The sequence below is a fragment of the Oryzias latipes genome, chromosome 24, assembly GCF_002234675.1.
Source record: "Oryzias latipes chromosome 24, ASM223467v1".
Classification (NCBI taxonomy): domain Eukaryota; kingdom Metazoa; phylum Chordata; class Actinopteri; order Beloniformes; family Adrianichthyidae; genus Oryzias; species Oryzias latipes.
In genome coordinates this window covers 5,208,310-5,230,684 of record NC_019882.2, presented here as the reverse complement: position 1 = coordinate 5,230,684, position 22,375 = coordinate 5,208,310, and the positions used below count along the sequence as shown (strand labels likewise).

General features: G+C 37.5%; 3 protein-coding genes across 4 annotated transcripts in view; 2 read left to right on the top strand and 1 right to left on the bottom strand.

The window, feature by feature from the left end:
* Positions 1-230: 230 nt before the first annotated feature.
* Positions 231-2,483, bottom strand: LOC101162724 (retinol dehydrogenase 14). The gene is made up of 2 exons (XM_004083418.4): positions 2,062-2,483; positions 231-1,442 (listed from the first exon to the last, which is right to left on the bottom strand). The coding sequence occupies exons 1-2, from the start codon at positions 2,446-2,448 to the stop codon at positions 825-827; spliced, it is 1,005 nt and encodes a 334-aa protein (XP_004083466.2). The 5' UTR covers positions 2,449-2,483; the 3' UTR covers positions 231-824.
* Positions 2,484-3,623: 1,140 nt separating this feature from the next.
* LOC101173597 (interleukin-6 receptor subunit beta) lies at positions 3,624-18,333 on the top strand. 2 transcript variants are annotated; one of them, XM_011491533.2, is made up of 16 exons: positions 3,624-3,937; positions 8,971-9,240; positions 9,372-9,453; positions 9,536-9,699; positions 9,774-9,886; positions 10,167-10,196; positions 10,963-11,107; positions 12,763-12,842; positions 12,962-13,184; positions 13,291-13,455; positions 14,779-14,883; positions 15,370-15,516; positions 15,597-15,737; positions 16,683-16,767; positions 16,947-17,028; positions 17,423-18,333. In XM_011491533.2, exons 1-16 carry the CDS (start codon positions 3,883-3,885, stop codon positions 17,852-17,854), a joined length of 2,319 nt encoding a protein of 772 aa, XP_011489835.1. In that variant the 5' UTR covers positions 3,624-3,882; the 3' UTR covers positions 17,855-18,333. The 2 variants fall into 2 exon arrangements, with proteins under 2 accessions (XP_011489835.1, XP_011489833.1); XM_011491531.2 differs by having other exon boundaries at positions 9,324-9,453.
* Positions 18,334-18,716: 383 nt separating this feature from the next.
* The window catches only part of rngtt (RNA guanylyltransferase and 5'-phosphatase), a 106,765-nt gene continuing 103,106 nt past the window's right edge, over positions 18,717-22,375 (top strand). Inside the window, exons 1-4 of the mRNA XM_023952891.1 lie at positions 18,717-19,124; positions 20,445-20,554; positions 20,633-20,736; positions 20,835-20,923. Coding sequence (XP_023808659.1) covers positions 19,061-19,124; positions 20,445-20,554; positions 20,633-20,736; positions 20,835-20,923 — 367 coding nt within the window. The 5' untranslated portion in view covers positions 18,717-19,060. The remainder of the gene's footprint in view (positions 19,125-20,444; positions 20,555-20,632; positions 20,737-20,834; positions 20,924-22,375) is intronic.

Here is a 22,375-nt window from a genome sequence, read left to right as displayed (position 1 = left end):
TGGCTTACATAGTGAGTTTTCAGGGGTGTAAAAATATAAGTAAATACATAAAAAGCAGTCGAGTTTTTTTCTTCTTTTTGGACCCAGACTTTTAATCATAACGTAAAATTCCCCATAATTCAAGGAACTTGAAAGTTTTGTTTTGACTATTTTTTTGCTAATCAGAAGGGTACAGCAAAAAATGTGTTTAATACTGACCTGATGATATGAAAGTCAATTAGGGACAGAAATTATATACATTAATTTATTCAGCATTAAAATACATAGCACATTGTTTCAGAAATGTTCAGAAAATTCTGGATCTTGCTCTACTATAATACAGGACCTCCACTCTTTTTTTTTCTACAAAAAGTAATTGAAAGTTAGGATAATATTAGTATTCAATCCTTAAAACCAACTTTGATTCATTAATTGTGGCTAGTTGATGCGCAATTTCTTTTTCTTTTTTAACTCTGCCGTTGATTTGCTAAAGAAAACACAGGAGATCAAAGTCAGCCACTAGGGGGAGCTACAGTGCAGCAGCAGCAGCAGCATTTTGAGTGATAAACTGCAGAAAATCTAAAATGCTGCACAAGTATAAGCACAATTTCTTATTTTATAGTGATTTTTTCACGTACTTTTGCAGTTTACATATGAATAAAACAGCTTAAAAGTGCACTGTGTAAAAATCTTTTTACAAGAATTTGATCTTCGTGAAGTTGTTTTGCGGACTTCACCAACCAAAATCCTCATTTTAAAATTGGCACAAAATGTTTTTGAACATTGTCATTCAAAGAAATACAACAAAGCTCAATCTACTGCTAGAATTCTGAGCTTGTATTTGTTCACTCAGCGATTCCAACCATTCTTCTGCTCATGTCCCACAGCCTCTTGGCCGCCTGCTCATCTGTAGCTTTGGACATCAGCTTCTCCTCCTCACAGTTGGCAAAGCACTTCCCCGACACTCCCTCCACGTCTGGGGAGCAGACCAGATAGAGTGGAGTCTGAGCTCCCTCCAGTGGGCTTTTAAAAAAGACCAGCGAGGCCAGGTAGAAGAGTGGCTTAGCCAGGAGAGGGATCTGAACGTGTCTGCCAAGTCTGGTCCGCACAATACCCGGGGTGAGGGCGTTGACGGTGACCCCTGTGTCCTCTAACTGACGGGCAAGCTCTAGTGTGAACAGCAGGTTGGCCAGTTTGCTCTGGCTATAGCAAAAAGCTTTGTTGTAGCCATTTTCACTGTTTAAATCATCAAAATTAATGTGGCCATATTTGTAAAGTTTAGAAGAAACCACGACGATGCGGCTGGGAGCTGAGGCCTTCAGGAGGTCCAGCAGCAGGTGAGTGAGGAGGAAATGACCCAAGTGGTTTACTCCAAACTGCATCTCAAAGCCTTCCTCCGTCTTTGTGTAGGGACACTGGTAGATGCCTGCATTATTGACTAACACATCGATCTTGGGCTCCTCCTATAAGAAAGAAAAAAAAACATTTAAAATCACTTCAGTATTTCTCACTTTGATGAAATGTTTTCACAAAAAAACAGCTGAAAATGCTCTTTTTCAAATAATTTAAGTTATTTCCGGACAACAGCAATAATGTGTTTCATAACTTGAGTTAATAACATAAAGTGCATGCAATCTATTAGTGTTTTAAAGTTTTTCTTCTTTTCATTTTTAAATACATTTAAATACCTATTACCTATTTCGAGATGTTTTGACCCAGGCTATTGTGTGTCACAAAAATAGTTTTATTGTGCCTTTTTCTTGAAAAGTAACACAAATACAACATTTAGGAAAATATTTGATTGGTAGACAAAAGCTAGCAAAAAATGTTTCTACAATTGATTTACTTTAAAGGACATATTTTAGACAGGAAGTTAATTAAGCACCATGGACAGCTCCTTTACAGTCAGGTCACAACAGATGCCCTTTCAGAGCTGGACACAAAAGCTAGACTTTTCTACACTCTAATTCAAACAAAGGGTAAACGTGGAGGCAACGATTCATGAAAGAAGAATAAAATAATAGTATTATGAATATCAAATAATAATAATAATGAGTTGATCGACCTGCTCCATCTTCTTACTTTATTTATTTCCTCACAAAATGTCCTGACTGATGTGAGGGAAGCGAGGTCCAGGTGTTTGATGACCACCTCTCCCTTCTGTGCTCCAGCGTCTCTCTGGATGTCCCGAGCTGCTTCTTCGGCGCCTCGCAGGTCCCGACAGGCCATGATGACCCGGGCTTGGAGCTTCAGCAGCTCCGCGGTCAGAGCCTTGCCGATCCCGCTGTTAGCTCCGGTCACGATCACTGTCTTCCCCAGCATGGTGGCGGCGGGATACCTGAGCAGCTGGACGGCCTTTTGTCGGGGGAACAAGCGGCGCATTAGGAGGAGAACCCCACCGCCGACCACAGCAGCCACGAGCACCGCGGTGGACATGGAGCCGGTAGAGGACGGGACTTGTTTATCCATACCGGGACTGTTATGTCAGGAAGTGGCTGAGTTAACCCGGAAGTAGTTCTATAGCTAGCTTAAAGTTGATAAAATATATATGTTTTATAGCAATGTAATAATCGTTTTAAGTGACTGGAACAAATATTAAAAAATAAACTTGGCTTAGATGAATAGTTTACGGTAATAATTTAAGTATTTGAAAAACAATCGGTGGAACTACTTCCGGAAGTTGTTTTATTTTTTGTAAATTTATTTATTTATTAATTTGTTTGTTTGTTTATTTATTTATTTACTTACTTACTTACTTATTTAATTAATTATGTATTTGTTGGTTTAGGAGGTTTAGATGAACAAAACAGTTTGTTATTTTAAATCAAACCACTTTTTAAAAACATTTCATAACATAAGTTTATATTTTACCACACTTAAATTTATGAAAAATAAAAATGTAAGAAAAATATCTACTTTTGTCGATGACACAAACCTATATGAAAAAATCTATAAATTATTTGTTGATTTTTTAAAAGTGTTTTATTCTTTGTCGATTTTTATGTTAAGGATTGCTGTTGTATAATTGTATAATCTAAAGTTCAAATAAAAAAATATACATTAAAATACACATAAGTAACTCTACAGTATATGTAAGATTAAACAAATACACAAATTTTTAATGTTGAAATTGCGTCTTTTTTCCAGTCAATTCCTAAATTATCCAATAGATGACAGTATAGTATAACATAATGAATATAAAATCCTTTGTGTGGAGCACCTGCTTTGAAAGAAATATCCTTTTTCAAGCTTTAGGGAAAAATATGGTTACATTCAAAAGACAAATTTTAAAATGTTCAAGTTATACATATGTATTATCTACATGCCTAACTCAGAAAATTATTATTATTATTAAAATTACTACTTTAAAAAAAAAAACCTGAAATGCAATTTCTTGTCCAATAATTTGCCCAAAAGGGGGAAAAAGGTCCCTTTTATGATAAATAATGCCTTATTTTTTTTGTAATTATCAGATGAACAGAAGGGATTTTAAAAGAAATGTTATTCCACATGATTTATGAGGTGACTCCTTATAATTAAATTATTTACAAGTTATCTTACTTTGTTTTGGTTTTATAATCACGTGTGTGTGTTTTTTTCTCCTGAGGTCCGCTGTATTGGTAATGACAGATAAAGAGAGAAAGAGAGGAAACTGTGTTGAAAGGCTGCTCTCCTTCCTCTTCTCTCTTGTCTCTGCTTCCAGTTGGGCAACTCATCTCGTGTTTTTCAGGGTTTGCCTCAGTTCCTGTTCATTAGAAGTTGAAAGACGGATTCAGTGTTGAAAATGCACTGCGGAGAGGAACAGATTACTATGTCCTGTAACGGCCTCGACACTCAAGGTTGAACTGTTTTTATTTTTTTGAATCTGATTATCCACAGCGAAGTTTTATTTAAAGGAAAAGGATGCCTGTTTTCTTTGTTTTGTGCACGCTGGTTGTCATCTCAACCCTGTGCAAAGGTAAGATTGTGTTCTTTAATTCTTGTGTGGCTGTAACTTATACTTGTTTTAGGTTCATATTCAGTCTAAATCTGTCCAGGTGATCTTTTTTTGGATTTAGTGTCAGCTTAAAGGACTATCTGTTAAAATATTTAAAAATGTAAAAGTTTTTTTTTTTTTTTTTTTAATTTGAACTAGTTGTGCCCCAAATTACTTAGATGTATTAATTTCTGTGTTGAGTCTATGCAAAAGTTTGTTAAGTTCTCCTGTGGTTTCCACTAATTTGTTCTTATGTGAATAAAGTCCTTCTTGCCAAAAGTTCTAAATAGGTTTTCTTAGTTCCTGAAAATGTTTCACTTCTCATCAGAATAAATACAACAGTTGTGGACAGAGGAGGGGAAAAAGCATGTTTCTCATTGTTCATCACATGATACAGGAACTTTCTAAAGTTGTATAAGAATATTAAGGCAGCAGAAAGAACTAGATTTAACATTCTGTAGTATTTTTGGCTTAAAGCTCAGATTTCAAAAAATCTGCCTCCATGGTGGATGTTTGAAAGATGAAAAAAACAATTTTTTTTTAAGTGTTTAACCCCTTAATTCTATGCTGACTTTGACTTTTTTCAAATGCATTAGCATTCTTTCTTTGCAGCTGCAGGAATTCGTCTTTAAAATGAGATTTTTACTCATGATAAAACAAAAGCAAGCGCTGCAACTCTCAACATATTTTTTCAGATTTATCATCTGGATCAAAGAGTCTTCTTTAAATGTCTTCAATAAAACAGTTTTAAGTCGAAGTCAAAAGAAAAAACAAACAAAAAAAGATGTAGGAAATGTGAATTCCTAGAGGTTTTTATTTCTGTCTTTGCAGAACTTGAGTGTCTGCAAGATTATATCAGAGGTTCTCTTCAGCGTGATTCCCCCTCAAGGTTTCTGTAATTTACTACCTAAAGCTGGGGTCAATAGTTCAAGTTCAGAGACAAAACAGCTTTAAAATAAAAACAGAAAACTAGATTTCTTTCTGGATTCAATTGTTTTAGTTGTTTAGCAGGCTAATGACACATTCTTCAAAACATAAGGTTGTGTTTAGCTCTTTGTTTTCAGGGTCACTTCTGAGGTTGATCCGATGCTGAAAATGGGAGCAGCCACAAACCATTGTGTTGTGAAAAGAAAGCTATCAAAGTCTCATGTTTTCTACACGTCTAATGCCTCACTGAGATAACTCTGTTTCCTGTGGGAGGATAAGTAATGGTCGATGTTGTCCTTTTATGTTACACTTATGCTAACAAATTTAGATTATATATATATATATATATATATATATATATACTGGTAGCCCAATGCTCGAACATCCACAAGCGGCGGCAACTCCTATCACAACTTGAGATTGAAGCGATACAATACAATGGCAATACCCCGGGAGAGCCAGAACAACAGGTCAGAGAGCAGGCTATACTACACTCCCACCCTGAGATTGGGTACACAGCCCCAACAACCACAGTTACGCTGAATGAGGCAGCAACTGACCTGAAAGACAAGATCATGTCTAAAATGAACACTTGGCAACCTCGACACCAGCTACAACTGGAAACTGTGAATGAAGCATTGAGGGCAATTCCTACCACAACCATCACAGAAACCAATGAACTGGTTTACACTTCAGCAGCAGTGATCCTTGAGATGCTTGGCTATAAGAGTAACCATGGGAGAAAACAATACCCACCATGGAAGCAACGGTTAGAAGCCAAAATCAAGGCAACTCGGAAGGATGTGAGTAAGCTGACAGAGGCTCAAAGAGGTACAATGAGAAAGCAAGTACCTAAGAGATACAGCCAGATGCCCATACCTGAAGCACTGGAAACTGCCAAACAAAGGCTCCTAGCCTTGAGCAGCCGCCTAAAGAGGTACACAAGAGACAATGAAGCCAGACGGATAAACAGGCTGTTCGCAACTCAACCTGCGAAAGTGTACGCTCAGTGGCAGGGTCAAAACAGCCGAGCAGACCCACCAAGGCTAGAAACTGAAAAGTACTGGAAAAGTATATGGGAGAAAGAGACAGCACATAACAGCAATGCCCAGTGGCTGGTCTCTCTGAGAGAAGAACATAGCAACCTCCCTGAACAGAATCCAGTAACCATCACAGTGGCAGACATCCAAGAAAAAGTCTCAGGTATGAAGAACTGGACAGCACCGGGCCCTGACATGATACATGCCTACTGGCTAAAGAAGCTCACAGCACTCCACGAGCGCCTGGCAGCACAAATGAACCAGCTGCTAAGAGATGGGACTCATCCCGAATGGCTAACAGAAGGACGAACGATCCTGATCCAGAAGGATCCCTCAAAGGGTGCAGTCCCATCCAACTACCGGCCAATAACCTGTCTCTCCACAACATGGAAGCTCATGTCAGGCATCATTGCAACCAAGGTAAATAGGCACATGGATCAATTCATGAGTAACACACAGAAAGGCATTGGTAGAGACTCCAGAGGAGCAAAACACCAACTCCTGGTTGACAGAACAGTCGCTCAAGACTGCAAGTCACGACACACCAACCTGTGCACAGCCTGGATTGATTACAAGAAAGCCTATGACTCAATGCCACACACGTGGATCACTGAATGCTTGGAGCTGTACAACATAAACAGGACTCTAAGAGCCTTCATAGGAAACTCAATGAAGCTGTGGAAAACCACCCTTGAAGCCAATGGGAAGCCACTTGCACAAGTGTCCATCAAATGTGGGATATATCAAGGTGATGCTCTGTCCCCACTGCTGTTCTGCATAGGTCTGAACCCCCTCAGCCAAATAATCAACAAGACTGGCTATGGATACCGACTCAGAAATGGGGCCAACATCAGTCACCTCCTCTACATGGATGACATCAAGCTATATGCTAAGAGCCAACGTGACATTGACTCCCTGATCCACACCACCAGGATCTACAGTACTGACATTGGGATGTCATTCGGGCTCGTGAAATGCAGCCGGATGGTGACAAAGAGAGGCAAGGTAGTCCACACAGGAGGGGTCTCACTCCCAGAAGGAACAATAGCAGACATCGAGGACAGTTACAAGTACCTCGGAATTCCACAGGCAAATGGCAACCTGGAGCAGGCAACAAGGAAAGCTGCAACAGCTAAATACCTCCAACGAGTAAGGCAAGTCCTGAGAGGCCAGCTCAATGGCAAAAATAAGACCCGGGCAATAAACAGCTACGCACTGCCAGTTATCAGATACCCTGCAGGAATAATAAGATGGCCAAAGGAAGAGGTACAGACCACGGATGTTAAGACACGAAAGCTCCTCACCATGCATGGAGGGTTCCATCCCAAATCCAGCACCCTAAGACTGTATGCTAGCCGCAAGGAAGGAGGCCGAGGACTAGTGAGCGTAGAAGCCACTATCCAGGATGAAACATCCAAGATGCATGAGTACATCAAGCTCAAGGCCCCAACTGACAGTGTGCTCAGTGAATGTCTCAGGCAATGGAGAGCAGAGGATACAGTGCTGGAGGACAGATCCTCATGGGAGGACAAACCCCTGCATGGGATGTACCACCGGACCATAACTGAAGTGGCTGATATCAAGAAGTCCTACCAATGGCTATAGAGGGCTGGCCTACAGGACAGCACTGAGGCACTCATCCTGGCAGCTCAGGAACAAGCCCTGAGCACCAGAGCAATAGAGGCTCAGATCTACCACACCAGACAAGACCCAAGGTGTAGGCTGTGCAAAGAGGCCCCTGAAACAATCCAGCACATAACTGCAGGGTGTAAGATGCTGGCAGGTAAAGCATACATGGAGCGCCACAATCAAGTGGCTGGAATAATATACAGGAACATGTGTGCAGAATATGGACTGGAAACCCCAAGGTCAAAATGGGAAACACCCCCGAAGGTGGTAGGGAATGAAAGGGCAAAAGTCCTGTGGGACTTCCAGATTCAGACTGATAGGATGGTAATGGCGAACCAACCAGACATTGTAGTGGTGGATAAAGAACAGAGGAAAGCCGTTGTGGTGGATGTGGCAGTGCCAAGCGATGGGAACATCAGGAAGAAGGAACATGAGAAACTGGAGAAATACCAGGGACTCAGAGAAGAACTGGAGAAAGCCTGGAAAATGAAGGTGACAGTGGTGCCTGTGATAATTGGAGCACTCGGGGCAGTAACCCCCAAGCTGGAGGAGTGGCTACAACAGATACCTGGAAAGATCTCAGACATCTCAATCCAGAAAAGCGCAGTGCTAGGAACAGCTAAGATACTGCGCAGGACCCTCAAGCTCCCAGGCCTCTGGTAGAGGACCCGAGCTTGAGTGAGAAACCACCCACGAAAGGGTGAAAGGGGCAAGTTTATATATATATATATATATATATATATATATATATATATATATATATATATATATATGAAATAAAAAAAAAAAAATCTGGCCACATTCAGCAGGTCAAGAATGTTTCACCGACTATTCATCTACTAAGCTCAAAGTATCTGCACAGGTTTCCCACATGGTTCTGTTAGGTTCAGTTTTCTCAGTTTGCTTCAATATGAAGAAGACTCCAGACTTGAAAAATCACTGCAACGATCTTGCAGAATGTTCTAGAGGACTACATGATCCTTTCTGCTAAGGATCGAGATGGAGATGCAGTTTTCATCTTCCAGCAGCACCTGACCGCTTGCCATATTATGGAAGAGTGGAAGATGAGCATATCATTTTGAAAATACTTTATTAGTACTACTATTAGTACACAGATTATTATTATTACACTGATTATGATCGGATTATAATCCGTAGCTTTATCTATTTGACAAAAATGAGAGGTGAATTGGATTTCTTCAAAGTATTCTAATTTTCTGAATTTCTGTTTTTGTTGGTTTTTTGAGCTGGAACCCCAAATTGTGTAAAAATAGACAAAAAATTGAAATCAATTAAACAGTGAATTTATATTTTATAAATATTTATTTATTTAATACACTTATGGAAATGGATACACTTTTCTATTCATTGTAAATTTTTGGAATTTTTGTATTGTAATGCCTGTTCTTTTTTCTTTAGGACACTTTCAGCCGTGCAGAGTTTTCCCCACTGACCTGTTTGTTGAAGTGGGATCCAGTGTTTGGTTTGTCTGCAGCTGTGACTCAGTCAGGAATGGCAAATTCTCTTGGACTCTGAACAGAAAATCTGTAGATGAAAAGCTGTCAAAAAGGATCAACTCCACACACAGCATGCTGTCACTGACAAACCTCATCCACTCAAATGCAACAGTCGAGTGTCACAACCCAGAAACCAAACAGATCCTGGCAGGCACCATCGTCAGAACGTATTGTGAGAAGTACTTCTTTGTTGTTGGTCTGTTGATTTTTATGACAATTATCCAGCAAAAAAGTAATAATTCATTTTTTTAACAGCTAAACCCCAAAACATTTCATGCTACCTGCATTATGAAAATCCTACAGATGATGGTGTTCCTCAGCTCTTCACATGCACATGGGAGCACCAGACTCATAACTCAAAGACCATAAACTATACAGTAAATATGTAAGTTTTAATTCATTTTCATGGTTTAAGCGAGAATAAACACACTTTTTACACATTCATCATGTAAATTAATGTCTTTCAGCGAATCAGCAGATGTTTTCTCGTGCATCTCCTCTGTCAAATCCTGCACCGTCAATGTTTTCAGTCATTTATCTTTATCCCGCAATATCGCTGTGACTGTTAAAGCTGAAACTGCTTCATGGACATCGCGTTCTGACTCTTATGAAGTTAACCCTTTCAGTATTTGTAAGTAAACTAACAAAATCATGCTTATTTTTCCAAATGATGCATTTGTTTTGATGAAGCTGCTTTCATTTCAGTGAAAATGAACCAACCTGTGGTGACCACATCGGCCTTCTCTGACCATCTCCTCGTATCCTGGAATAACGTCTTGGACTCTTTTGATTTCTCCTGTCAAGTCAAATACAACAAGGTATGAACACCAGAAGTGAGCTTTAGGAAATGCTGGAAAAGTAGCATGTGGATGTGGGAAAGAAAAAAAAATATCCATACTTTTTGGGTTGGCATTAGATTCTTACTAAAGAGGAAAACTAAGCTAAATATGGCAATTTTTGTGTTTTTGTTTATCCCAAACTATACATATACATTTGTGATGACTAATGATTATTAGAGAATATAAAAATCAACCACTTTTTTCCCATAAATTACTTGTAAGTTACTTAATAGTAGCTTCTTTTCTTCTTCTTTTACAGACTTTTTCTCCAACTGTTGAATCTTCAAAGGTAAAAAATAATAATATTTTTTTCATTAATAATGTTCTGTAGATGCACATTTAGGAGTAAAGTACAAACATTTCCAATTAAAACCATTTAAATTGCACAAATAGGTTTGAAAAGTGGATTTGCACACAGTCAAATTTAACTGACGGATGTTTTCACAATAAAATGTGTGCATCGTAAACCTTGATGACAAAATTCTTTTCTTTTGTGGAAAGATTTTCTAAATAAAACAATATATCTTGTTTTTACGTTATTTGCCAATTAAACATGTAAAAAAAAAAACATTTTAATCATACTGTGCCTAGAGTTAGTGACAGCTTTTTCAAATCCTCCTGACTACTAGAGGCAGAAAATCTTGTCCAGTCAAAATTCTTCAAATCCACCAAAAAGGGGGAGAGATTCAGGTTTGGACATGTCATTTACAGAGGAAAAATTTCAAAACTCTTTATTAATATTAAAACCTATCTAATGAATTTAAGCTTAAAATGTTTCCAATCATCAAGGATACATTTATTATGAATTTAATTGTTTAAGTTTTAAATTTAAGGAATTTAAATTACAATTTGTTGTTTAAAAAAGTACAGCTTGGGTCATAATTAGAAAAAACACAAATAATGAAATGAAATGAAAGATTGTTGTCCTGCTAGTAAAGTTCTAGTTTTGTAAGTTCTAACAGTTTTTTTTCTTTTGAGCTTCAGAAACTGAGGAAATGAAAGTATTTGTTTATATTGGAATTTGTGTTTTTTTTTTCTTGCATTTGTCTGATCAGATTATAAACTGTTGGAGTTGTTTCAACGCCACCATTGAAGACGTGGAATCCTGCACTTTTTACAACATTTCAGTTCGATGCGCAGTAACGGAGCCCACCTGGAGCGACTGGAGCCCAGAAGAGACGGTTCTGACCAAAGTAAAACGTAAGATCAACACTGACGTCACAGAATTAACTCATGGATATTCATGAATTAACGTTTGCATCGTTGATTGAAAATAACTCAAATAGATGAGTGTAAGCTGCTGAAACCTACAGATAAAACAGTGTAAAAAACTACATATGCACTCATTCATTTTTACTGTCATAAATAATTCCACTGCAGTTCTGGACTGCAAGGACCACAACTCTTCTTTGTAACTGCGCCTTTGAGTGGAAAATCTCCCCCGCCACACACTCAAACTCACCGAAATTTGCACACACCTAATACCCAGTGAAAATGAATTTTTGACATAGACCCTTCCCCAAAAAATGATGACATCACAGCAGGAGAAAATTGAATGGGACCAATATATTTTATGGGGCTAAAACAAAATGTGTTTTTGCAAATTCTACTTATAAAACCTAAATACACGCTATCAAAGATATCCAAAGGAAATTTTAAAAGCATTATGGGATGGCCTAAGGACCTACAGCCTGGCATTTTGTGGCAAAGTGTGAAATTTGGCAATTTTTCCACATTTTTTTATCGTTGTTCGAGTGATCATCCCATTTCACACACAAGCAGCCACCAGCTTAGGTCAACAACCATAAATGAAGTTTTGTTGACTCTTGACCTTGGGAAGATACTGCCATCTTGAATTTTCTAAAGAAAATTACCTTTAGTACCTTCTCCAAATCTAAACTCCTCCAAGGGATTGTAATCTATGGCCTCCCAACTCCATGAGCATGATTTTGGAAAAAAATGTTGGAATTAGAAGTTGTAGATTTTTTTTACGTTCCTCTGTTGCCCATTTTTCTTTGGAATTTTGTGAAAAATTAACACTTGAATATACTCTAATATGAATATATTAGGAATGTGGGCATGGTTGACAAAAAAAAAATCTTTGTTGCTTAGGAAATCCAAAAGTTTATCATTGCCGATTCTTCAAAAAAAATCACATGGATCTGTTGTCACTACCAGGCGACCTAAAAATAAAATGGTTGCTTTAGATAAAACCAAAAGGAAAAGCCAACAATAGGAATTTTTGTAAATTTTTTCATGAATTTGTCACACGCAGCTGTAGCTTGGATGACAGAGGCAGAGGGGGAGAGCCAATGAGGGCGGGTCAGGAGGGGGCGGCTGTGGGCCGCACAATGCCACTGACGGCATCGATTTAAATCAATTCTGATGAAGAAAGTTGTAATTCATCCTTGTTATAAAATCACCTGTCATGTAGGACACTAGGCTGCACTTTAAGGCATAAATTGTTCCATCAAATCGAGAACATTTGTTAGAGCCAAAACCATTTTATATTGTTTTGTTTACGGTTTTCTGCTAGCAATCCCCATTATTCTTTTCAAATTAGACAATGGGCGTGTTCAAATCAGAAGTATTGGTTTGTTTTGCATGTCAAAGCTTGTGAATGTTGTGATATTTGTGGTTTGGAAACCAAAAAAAAACAGACTTTTTACCGTAAAACTTGAATGTAAAAAACGTTCCCATCAGGAAACCTCCTTTCATCTTTTCCTCTGAAGTAGGGGTTATGAGTCCTCAGGAGTTTACTTTACAACAGCAGATTCCTGGAATCCGACATGGATGAATAATTTCCATGGCATGTATTGCTTGCAGATTGTTTCAACATGTATCTTTTTTTTTAGAGCGTCACGCGGAGCTGCTTTCATGGAGAAAGGTTTCTGAGCTGGAGAATTATAAACGAATAGTTCATGTCATGTGGACAGTGAGTTGTTTTGTTTTTAACACATCACATTTTTGAAGTTCATGTTATGATTGAGTTTGAAATTTCTAAAAGAAAAATCACTTCTTGAATTTGGTTTTACATTTTTGAACCTTTTTCAGTTATCTCAGCAGGGTATTCCCCTAAAATGTATGGACACAGTTAAGTTCGACATCCAGCAGACGGCCTATGGAGAAAACACAGCAGAAGGGAATTCTACGGCATGTTTGAGCTCACCTTGTGACATTGAAGTGGATGAACATGCACACCAAATCCATCTACGGGCTGTCCAAGATGAAAATGTGATTGTTCAGGACTCCATATACGTCCCAGCCGTCTCAGAGAGTGAGTTATGGCGTTTTTTTTTCCCCTTTATTTCAGTGGAACTGTGGTTAACCTTCGATGTGTGTTATTAAGCTGTTTGCTCTTGTTCTCTTCATTTTAATGGCAGGCCTCCCACGAGTTACTGACATCCAAACCTCAAGCGATAAGGGCGTAATTCTGGTCAGTTGGACAGCGCCCAAAGAGCCTGTTCGCAGCTACATGATTGACTGGACCCACAATGGAAATCAATACGAGTGGGCAGAGAGCAAAAATACTAATGCAACGTTATTGGGTAGGTTAAGGAGAAAATGTAAGTGGATGTCAGATAAAGTGTGATGACAGGAAGTGAGCCAATCTCTGGGCTAACGGTTAAATTATCAAAACAATTGTCAGAAGTGATTTAATGGGTTTATGAGCAGAAGAAGGCTGGTTAATGCATTTCCTGGAAAGATCGTATCATTTTTAAAAGGTTCTTCGGGACTTTGTCGCACTTGTTTTACTGTTCAGCCTCTGCAGTCCAGCAAAGTGTCCGGTGCGGCCCTGCTCACAGCAGATGTTAGCTTTGCATTAGCATGGGTAAATTCTGCAACTCAGGAAGATTCTTGCTGCAGCTTCCTGTTTCTTAACAGCCCTGTTGCTTCACAGCAAGGAAGGTGCTGGTTTGAATCCTAGCTGGGTCTCCAGGTGGTCCAAAAACTTGATCTCTAATTTGTCTCTTAAGAACAAGTGCTCCTATGTGTGGAGCCCTGCTGTGGCTGCAGAAACACTGATGATCCTGCACAGAACTGGGCGGGAGCAGTGGATGGATGGATGGATGGATGGATGGATGGATGGATGGATGAGAAAGTAATATACGTCAACTAACTGTTAGGGGAGTTTAGGACATCAACTTTTAAATCTTAATCTGTTTTGTTTATGTTATAATTGTTTTAACTACAAAAAACTGTTTTTTAACCACTGCATGAAGTTTCTCTGAGTAAAAATAAACAGAAGCAAAACTTGAAATTTTACAGCAAATATAAACTTTTTCTAGCTTGTATCTCAATTTTTTTTTACTCATGACAGACTTTCTTTGTGATGATCTTTTTTTGTTTGCTTAACTTGTATTTTTTGCTAAATTATATATTTACCATTTGCAACGAAACTGAAATCCCTCATTGGAAATCCTCATCCCCCTCTGCATGGGACCATGGGTGCACTGTGCAGCTCCTTCAGAGACTTAAACAGCCTCGCTGCAGAAGGAAGCATCAGCTATTAGACTCTACAACGCCTTATAGACACAAGTCACTTTTCTGTGTGTGTTTTTTATTCTTTAGCATTATTCACTACATGCTGTTTTTTTAGAGCTATGATATTTTTAAATGTAATTATTGTAGGATCAACAAAATGTCTATTCTAGTCTATATATACACTTTTTACCATGTGTGTTGTTGCTACAAATTTGTGTTGCTGCTGAACAAGTTCTCCTGCTTCTGCATGCCTAACTATGTTACTAATTTACGTAGATTAGTCATTTATTTTATGGACTCCAAGTCAGTTTTTCCTCTCAGTTTGACTCGGTTACATCAGTTGTCACACCTCTTAAGCAGCTGTTTTTAAAATCTTTTTCTTGCAGACCTCCAGGATAGAAAGCAATATAATATCACAGTCACCCCCCTCCTGCTTGATGGCAGGACAGGCCGCTCCACACAAGCTCTTCAAATATGCTCCGGGTTTGGAGGTACAAAACTACATCTTCATGATATAATCTTTAAAGATCCACTTTGATCATCGTCTGATCTATTGTAAAGACCCAGTGGTCTTTTAATTATTATTATTATGCCGTTTCTGGGCTAAATAATAAAAAAAGTTATTTTCTAGGATATAGTTTCTGCAGAGCAGCAGGAGTTGCCTCTGAGTTGTGTGACCCCACCCCCTTTCCTCTCCCCATTGTTGAGAACTCTCTATTCACCCTCTCCTGCTGGCTTACAGCTCCTCACACCCCCAATCTAACATGGTTACAAACAAAAAAAGGCAAGCTAATAAGAACTTTTATAAACTGCATTTTTTCCATCCCTTTTGATTGACAACAAAATGGAAAAGAAAATACTCAGAAATGCAAGTTTAGGCGTAGTTTTCTTTATATATGTTCTCCATCAGCAGAAAAAGAGCACTTAAAAACCCCAGAAACTGAATTTTCATCAGAGTGGGTCTTTAACTTTCGCAGCTCCTGGAAGGATTACTGTCAGCGATGTTGAACCTTATGACACAAGTGCCTTTGTGAGCTGGGACACAAAGCCTGAGGATGTTTGCAGTGATGCTGTTGTCAAGTACACCGTCTTTTACAGGAATCAGTCTACAAAAACACTTCAAAGTAAGTTCACTGCAGTCTATGAGGAAACGTTTGCAATTTGAACCTTAAACTTCCAGATTTACATTGAGCGTTTCTTCTAGATGTAACTGTGGATGGAGAAAAACTCTACGTCTCCCTGAAAGATCTGACTCCAGCCACTCAGTACAGCGTCTATGTGGAAGGCGCAGCTGAAAGCGGACAAACTAGGAGTGAAGAAAGCTTCTTTACAACGAAAAGATTTGGTAAAAAGACTTGAAACAAATGTTTTAAAAAAAGTATTGCTTTAACCTTTCACATGTACCATTTGAGCACTATATTTTACATAGTTGCCCCACTCAGAAAATCCTTGGATTTAGAGTCAGATGTCGAGTGAAAGTGCCAGATCCGCTGCTCACGGCAATATTTCAGACAGTAATTATATAAAGTGCAGGAACGGCAGTTGGCCTGCGTAATGGAATGATAACAGTTCCAAACACATAAGCACCATGACTACGGCACCCTGGTCCATGCTACTTTAACACGCCACAACATGATCACCAATGTGTTGAGGTTGACAGGCGCTCCCAGATTCATGGCTGGATGGTTTTTCGTTTTCTATGTCTGAAGACGCGACATCTGCCTGAAGCTTCTGATAATAAATCAGTACTTACGGCATGCTAATACTTGCTTATGGAAGGGGTTCTTTGCCAAGTTTTTTTTTTCTTTTCTGTTTCCTTTGTTTGTTTTTACTGTTATCCGTGAAAGAAAAAAGTCTAGAAAGAAAAAAAGAAAAACTATTTTTTTTTGTTCTGTTTTCCAGATTAGTCATAATGCTGGACCCCTAATAATAAGCATCTGCTTCGGGGGTGTCCATTTTTTCCATGTTCTGTATTGTGAGGGGATTTGTTACTTTTGACACACTGTGGAAAAATAAAATAAACAAAAAACTAAACTAAAAAAAAACACAATCTTCAGGAAAATTCCTGGAAAAGTGTCTCAGTGGTTTATTTTGCCTTTTTTATAACAAGAAATAGGAAGTTTCATAAAAATAAGAATGCAGAAAAGACTGATGAGTGCAATGAGGGACCTTTAAACCTTGCAGGTTATTTTTAAAAGTTTGTGTGTTCAACAAATATTATACATTTTTCAATTTTTTTCCGCATGCTTTGTTGGGTCTTTAATTCGATTTTTGCTGTTTTCCTCCACAGATCCCCGGCTTTTAACCAGAGCTATTGTGTGTGGAATAATCATTTTGATTCTTTTATTGTCATTTGGATTGTTCTGTGTCATCATGTAAGTTAACGCTTTAAAAAAAAAACTAAAAAAAAACAATATCCCTCTTTGTGTAATAAAAAGCAAAAATAAGAAAAGTTTTACTTCAGTAAACATGAACTGTTGTCAGGTTATGAAGATGCTCTGACCGGAAAAATGTTCCAACTTCCTGTTCATATTAACTTTTCATATGATCACAGGTGGAAGAAAGTTAAAGAGAAGCCCGTGCCGGACCCAGCTGTCAGTTCAGTGGCAGAATGGCTCTTGCAGAGCAATCAAAAGGTAAATTAAGGGGAAGAAATTGTATCCTCGTTCAATGTTTTTAAAAAGTAAATGCTCTTTGTCTGTGTGATGGTGAAGATTTCATGACATCAATTTTCGAGGAGGTAAACACATTTTAAAAAGGTTTCTACGCATTATTTAGGGGCATACTTCACTTTGTCTGCATATGTAAAGTTTATCACTTTCTTTAAAACATGTATATATAGAAGCAATTATTAATGGAAATCCAAAAACTGGATATCCCTTTGTAGTTTTTCTAGTCAATGAACCTTGTTTTTACATTGTGCTTCTCAATAGCAGCAGCTTTAGGAAGGAAGTTAAAGAGGCTCAATTTAACTTTCCACCTCTGAACCCACCCATAACCTGACAAATCAATGTCCTTGTTCCATTTCAGGGCAATTACCACTTCCAGCAATTCTTTGTTCCATTTGAAAGCTATTGTGACAAAATCCACATCCAGGAATTCCTCAGTACGTTGACTCCATCCGGTAACATAGATCCGCAGATGAACCAGGGACAAGAAAGCCTTAAAACATCAATCTCTTTAATGCCAGATGTTCTTGGAGAAAAGCCTGTTGCACTTACTGAGACTCAGCATCTGCCTTTTCATGAGGACTCCACGTCATTGCTTTCCTCTGAAAGCTGCTCCGTCAATCCTTACCGGTGTCAGACAACCACAGATACTCTTGTGCCAAGAAAAGCAATCCAGTGTAAGCATGAGTCAAACCAGCAGCACGAAAGGTTTTCACCAAAGTCTGTTTATGTCAGTCTTCATTTGTTTGAACAAACTGGTTTGTTAGAGTCGGGGAAAGACAATTTCGAGTGAAACTGTGAGGAAAGCTGAAAGGCTTCCTCCAAAACATTAAGCTATATAATTAACATTGCAGGCTGAAAACCTCATGAGCTTCTGTGAATTAGCAGGTTTTGCTTCTGCATGCCCTTTGCACAAACTTATTTATTAAAAAACAGTGTAAATAATCTGCATTATAATTGAAAAAATACTACCATCTCTTCAACAAACAGGGTGGGTTTACTTGGTTTTTCAATATATGTCCCTAAACATTAGGCTTTTGAAACATTGTTTGCAAGATCAGGAAGTAGAGGCTAAAACCAGTAAAAGAAAAGTTGTGTAACTATGTTTCACACTCTGTATTGTGAGATGTTATTGCTTTGAGGTATTGATGTAAATATGATGTTAGATTCTCCTTTGCTTATTGTAAAGCGCTTTTTACCATTTATCAAGTGTAACAAGAAGAGCTGAGAACACATACATGAAGCTTTTCAATAAACATGTTATTATAAGAATCTTTTTTTGTTAATAAACAAAATCTCAATTTTTTAATTAGAGCAGGGAAAAATGACCAGTAAATTACAAAGACAAGTCATAAATAGAATAAGATTTGGACATTCAATACTAAATTATTATTTTGAAATGAAACAATTGAACATATGATGCGGTCTCTAAAATTTTAACCTACACTATGTGTTTAAAGAAAAAATATTAAAGCTCTTAATTTAGATGGATTCAAGGTTGGATTGAAAATGTGAGAGGAAGGAATTTTATAGGTCGAAAAAATAGGTTAAAAAATATTGTTTTTACACTCCATACCAATTGGTGGCGGTAATGCAACCGAAAGCTGTCTAACAACTGCGATTAAACAACAGAAGAAGAAAAACACATCCACTTCCTGTGGTCAACCGGAAATTAGCTATCTCGTTTGTTGACTACGGAGTTTTTGCTAACCCCGTGCTAATTTACAAGATTTAGCAAGTTCAATGAAAGTTATTACTCTGCTATGTGGATTCCAGCTTGTATTGAGATTTAACAATCTATATAATATTTAAATGCTATGCAACCTGTCAGAATGTGGATTGAATTTAGATTTATCGGATAATCCTTCTGAACTAGTAAGCCTTTGGGCCTTCCGACCGCGGTGCTCAAGTGGACTACGACACCGGATCTTGGGGGTGTTTACCAGTAGCAGCCGCAGAGTAGCATCTAATAAAGCAATTATTAACAACCTACCCTAATATGTCGCACACTGGTCCCCCTCCCCGGTGGCTTAATTGCCCCAGAAAAGGGCATATTATTGCAGGTGAGTAAGAACACAACTTTTTTTTTTAAATCTAGTTAATTCCGTATTGTTGTCGTGTTAGCTAACTAGCTGTTTGTGGTAAATTAGATTTTGATATCTTATAATTAATACTCTATTGTTTTTTGTGCTCACATTCTGAAATCTCCTTAAAATTGTCAATGATACATATTAGAAATTAATTTAAATAAAAGCTATTCTTTACCCTTTTCAAAATTAGCAGTGATTGATGTTATGCTACTTGATAATATCAATGAATGAAATTATGAATCAAGCTGTTATAGAAGCGTTACCATTATGTACAGCAAAATTCAATTAGATGAATTATAGGAAAACATCAAATGCTATACACTACAACAAAGGAAAACACTAGGTAGTACTAAGAAAAAATGGACCAGTATCCATGTGATTCTTGAAATAGATATTGCAGGCAAAAGTTAAAATGGTCAAAGCAGCTGCTAAAAGTTCAGATTAACCACTGAGAACTTTAGGGAAGAAGTTGTCTCTGGGTTTTGGATCACCTGAGGGTAACAGTTTCAGGAAACGAGAACCATGAGGTTTGTTGTCTTTGATATTGTCTCTGGCTTTATTGAGAGTAATGCATTTTAGACAGACAGGTAGGGCAGAGGACTGTCAACAACCTTGTCAGCTGACATCTACATGCAGCCTCTTTCTGTACAGCTTGAACACCATACAGCACAAGACAGCAGGCTCCCAACTGATGTGCAATTTTTACCAGCTGTAATGTTTCTTTCTGAGAGCGTAATGCCCTCTTCATCCGAGTTATGAGGAATCCAATTTGTTGACATCAAGCAATTGAAAGTGTCAAACTCAAGGCCTCCATAAATTCTGCCCTATCTGCTGCTGATTTCCTGGATCAGGTGTGTTTATCCAATAAGGAGTTTCAATGGCAGGTTTGTTGGTAAACATGTTGGACCCAATCCAGTGGCCCTCGAGCCTGGATTTTGACACCCCTTGACTAAACTCTTTTTTTTTTTTTTTCTCGTCAGCTAGAACAAAGATTAAATGTTTTTTTTATTGTTTTTAATTGACAATTTTTCCTGTTTTAATGTATAGACTTTTTAAAATGTTCCCTTTTAAGCCATAGCTGCCTTTTTTTTCCTAACTACTCATATTTTATGACACTGTAAAAGTATCATACAGACTCAGTTTTCATTTTTTTTTATATCAAATACAATATTTTCAAATAATAGTTCTTTGGTTCCATCAGTGAATTCAAACATTTGTTTTAAGAATAAGATCTAGTTTCCGACAAAAGGTTACACGTGGACTAGAACTAAACTGTCTTTTCATTTTTCTCAGATAAATTCCTACCGATGAAAACAATGTTGGGTCCCAGATATGATGATCAAGTTGAAGAGGCAAACAGGTTTCATCCCAGCATGCTGTTCAACCATTTAAAGAGCCTAAAAGTAGGTCATTCGGCCCCATTGGCCGTAGAATTATTAAACCTACTGAAAGCTCCATTCATTGTGTTATTTATTCACCAGGTGAAAATGGGTTTGCTTGTGGATTTGACCAACACTAACCGCTTTTACGATCGCAACGACATCGAAAAAGAAGGGATCAAATATGTCAAGCTTGCGTGTAAAGGGTAAAGGCTTATTTAATGTCAGAAAATGAAGTAAAATTCAAAATGTGTAATTTTTAAACAACAATGTACCTGATTATTATAAATCTGTCTTATTTCAGGCATGGGGAATGCCCTTCAAAAGAAATAACAGCGACCTTCACGAGGCTCTGTGAGCTTTTTATACAGAAGAATCCCTCTGAATTAATAGGTAAGTAGAGTGTAATAATTCATCGTAATTTGGATTTTTAAACCTTTGTTTTGCTTTCAAGCAGCTGGGGCTTCAATGTGGTGTAGAAATACTGTAAAAGCTGGTGCGAGGATGTTCTTTAATGTTTGTTTTTTGAACAAATAAATGTCATTATAAGCCCAATAAACAAAATGCTCTATAACAAAATGCTCTATAATAATTTCTAATGATTTTAAATTTTTATTTATAAGAAACAAAGAATGCATTAAAAGTATTTGGGTTAAATATGAACATGTAAGACGTAAATATGTTATTTTATTTATTTAGTTTAATGAAGTACTTTTTGGTATTGATTTAGCACTTATTACCCCGCTAACCAGAAATCTTCAAAATATTTTGCAGCACTTATTTTTTAAATTATTTTACAAGATTTTCAAACTTGTAGATACGTGATGTTAAAATTACTGTTATTTTACTGTTTAGAGACCATTAACTTTCTTACAACATTCTCATTGCCTTAAGCCCGAACCCCATAAAAATAATGCAAAACTTGCATTGTATGCACACATAGTCATTTCATTCATTACTTACAGTTTGCTTGTCTTTGTTATTTCTCCACTGATGTTAGGCTTTTTCTGCTAAATTTGCATCTTTTTATCCAATAAAAATAACATGCCTGACATAAATGTTGTCTTGAATTTAAATTATGGCATAAAATAACAGAAACAGACTGAGAAACCGAGCTTACCTTTCTTGCCCAGCAGGGGGCAGTACGCCACCGCGCTTTAAAACTGTACAATTAATTTTTTAAATATAAATGAAGTATATGTGCACACTGGCAAGAAAGATAAATATCTTATTAGAAATCCATCTTTTGAATTCATGCCAAGTCTGCTTTATTCTACTCTACACAGCTAAAGAAATTCGGCTTTTTAACTAGACTTGAACTAGAACTTTTAGCTAACTTGACTTATAGAGCTTTAGAAGTGCAAATATTTTATATCACACACAATCAGGCGACTTTAGAATAAAAAAAAAAACACCAAAACTAAATAAAGAATTAAAGGTTCTGGTATCTGGGCAGTTTCTTGTTTATACATACAAATGTTTTGCAAGGCTTTTTTTTAATGGATTGCTGCAACTTAACCATTTAAACATATTTAGGGTACTCTCAACATTCACTGCAATCAGTGTCTTTCAGGTGATATTTGTTGGCTCAGTGTTTGCATTTTGGTGATGCAAAGATGTGAAAGTCTTCAACATTTGTATGTTAGCTTATGTTTCACTTACAGGCCTGAACAGTAAAGCCCACCTCACTATGAGGTTTCATATTTGAAATAATAACAGCTTTGCTTTGCTAGTTGTCAGGAAGATATTTTATATATACGTGTTTTCATTGTGATTGCACAATAATTTTTCGTGGAATAAATCATACAGCAGCTTTCATTCTTTAAACTGCAGTTTTGTGCTGTT

Bases quoted from the DNA above. Each gene is read 5' to 3' on its own strand.
- LOC101173597 (XM_011491531.2), top strand. From the start codon at position 3,883: ATGCCTGTTTTCTTTGTTTTGTGCACGCTGGTTGTCATCTCAACCCTG. The intron at 9,700-9,773 runs GTAAGTAAACTA...CTTTCATTTCAG, and splicing joins AGTTAACCCTTTCAGTATTT to TGAAAATGAACCAACCTGTG. The intron at 13,185-13,290 runs GTGAGTTATGGC...TTTTAATGGCAG, and splicing joins CGTCCCAGCCGTCTCAGAGA to GCCTCCCACGAGTTACTGAC.
- LOC101162724 (XM_004083418.4), bottom strand. From the start codon at position 2,448: ATGGATAAACAAGTCCCGTCCTCTACCGGCTCCATGTCCACCGCGGTG. The intron at 1,443-2,061 runs GTAAGAAGATGG...TCTTTCTTATAG, and splicing joins TTTGTGAGGAAATAAATAAA to GAGGAGCCCAAGATCGATGT.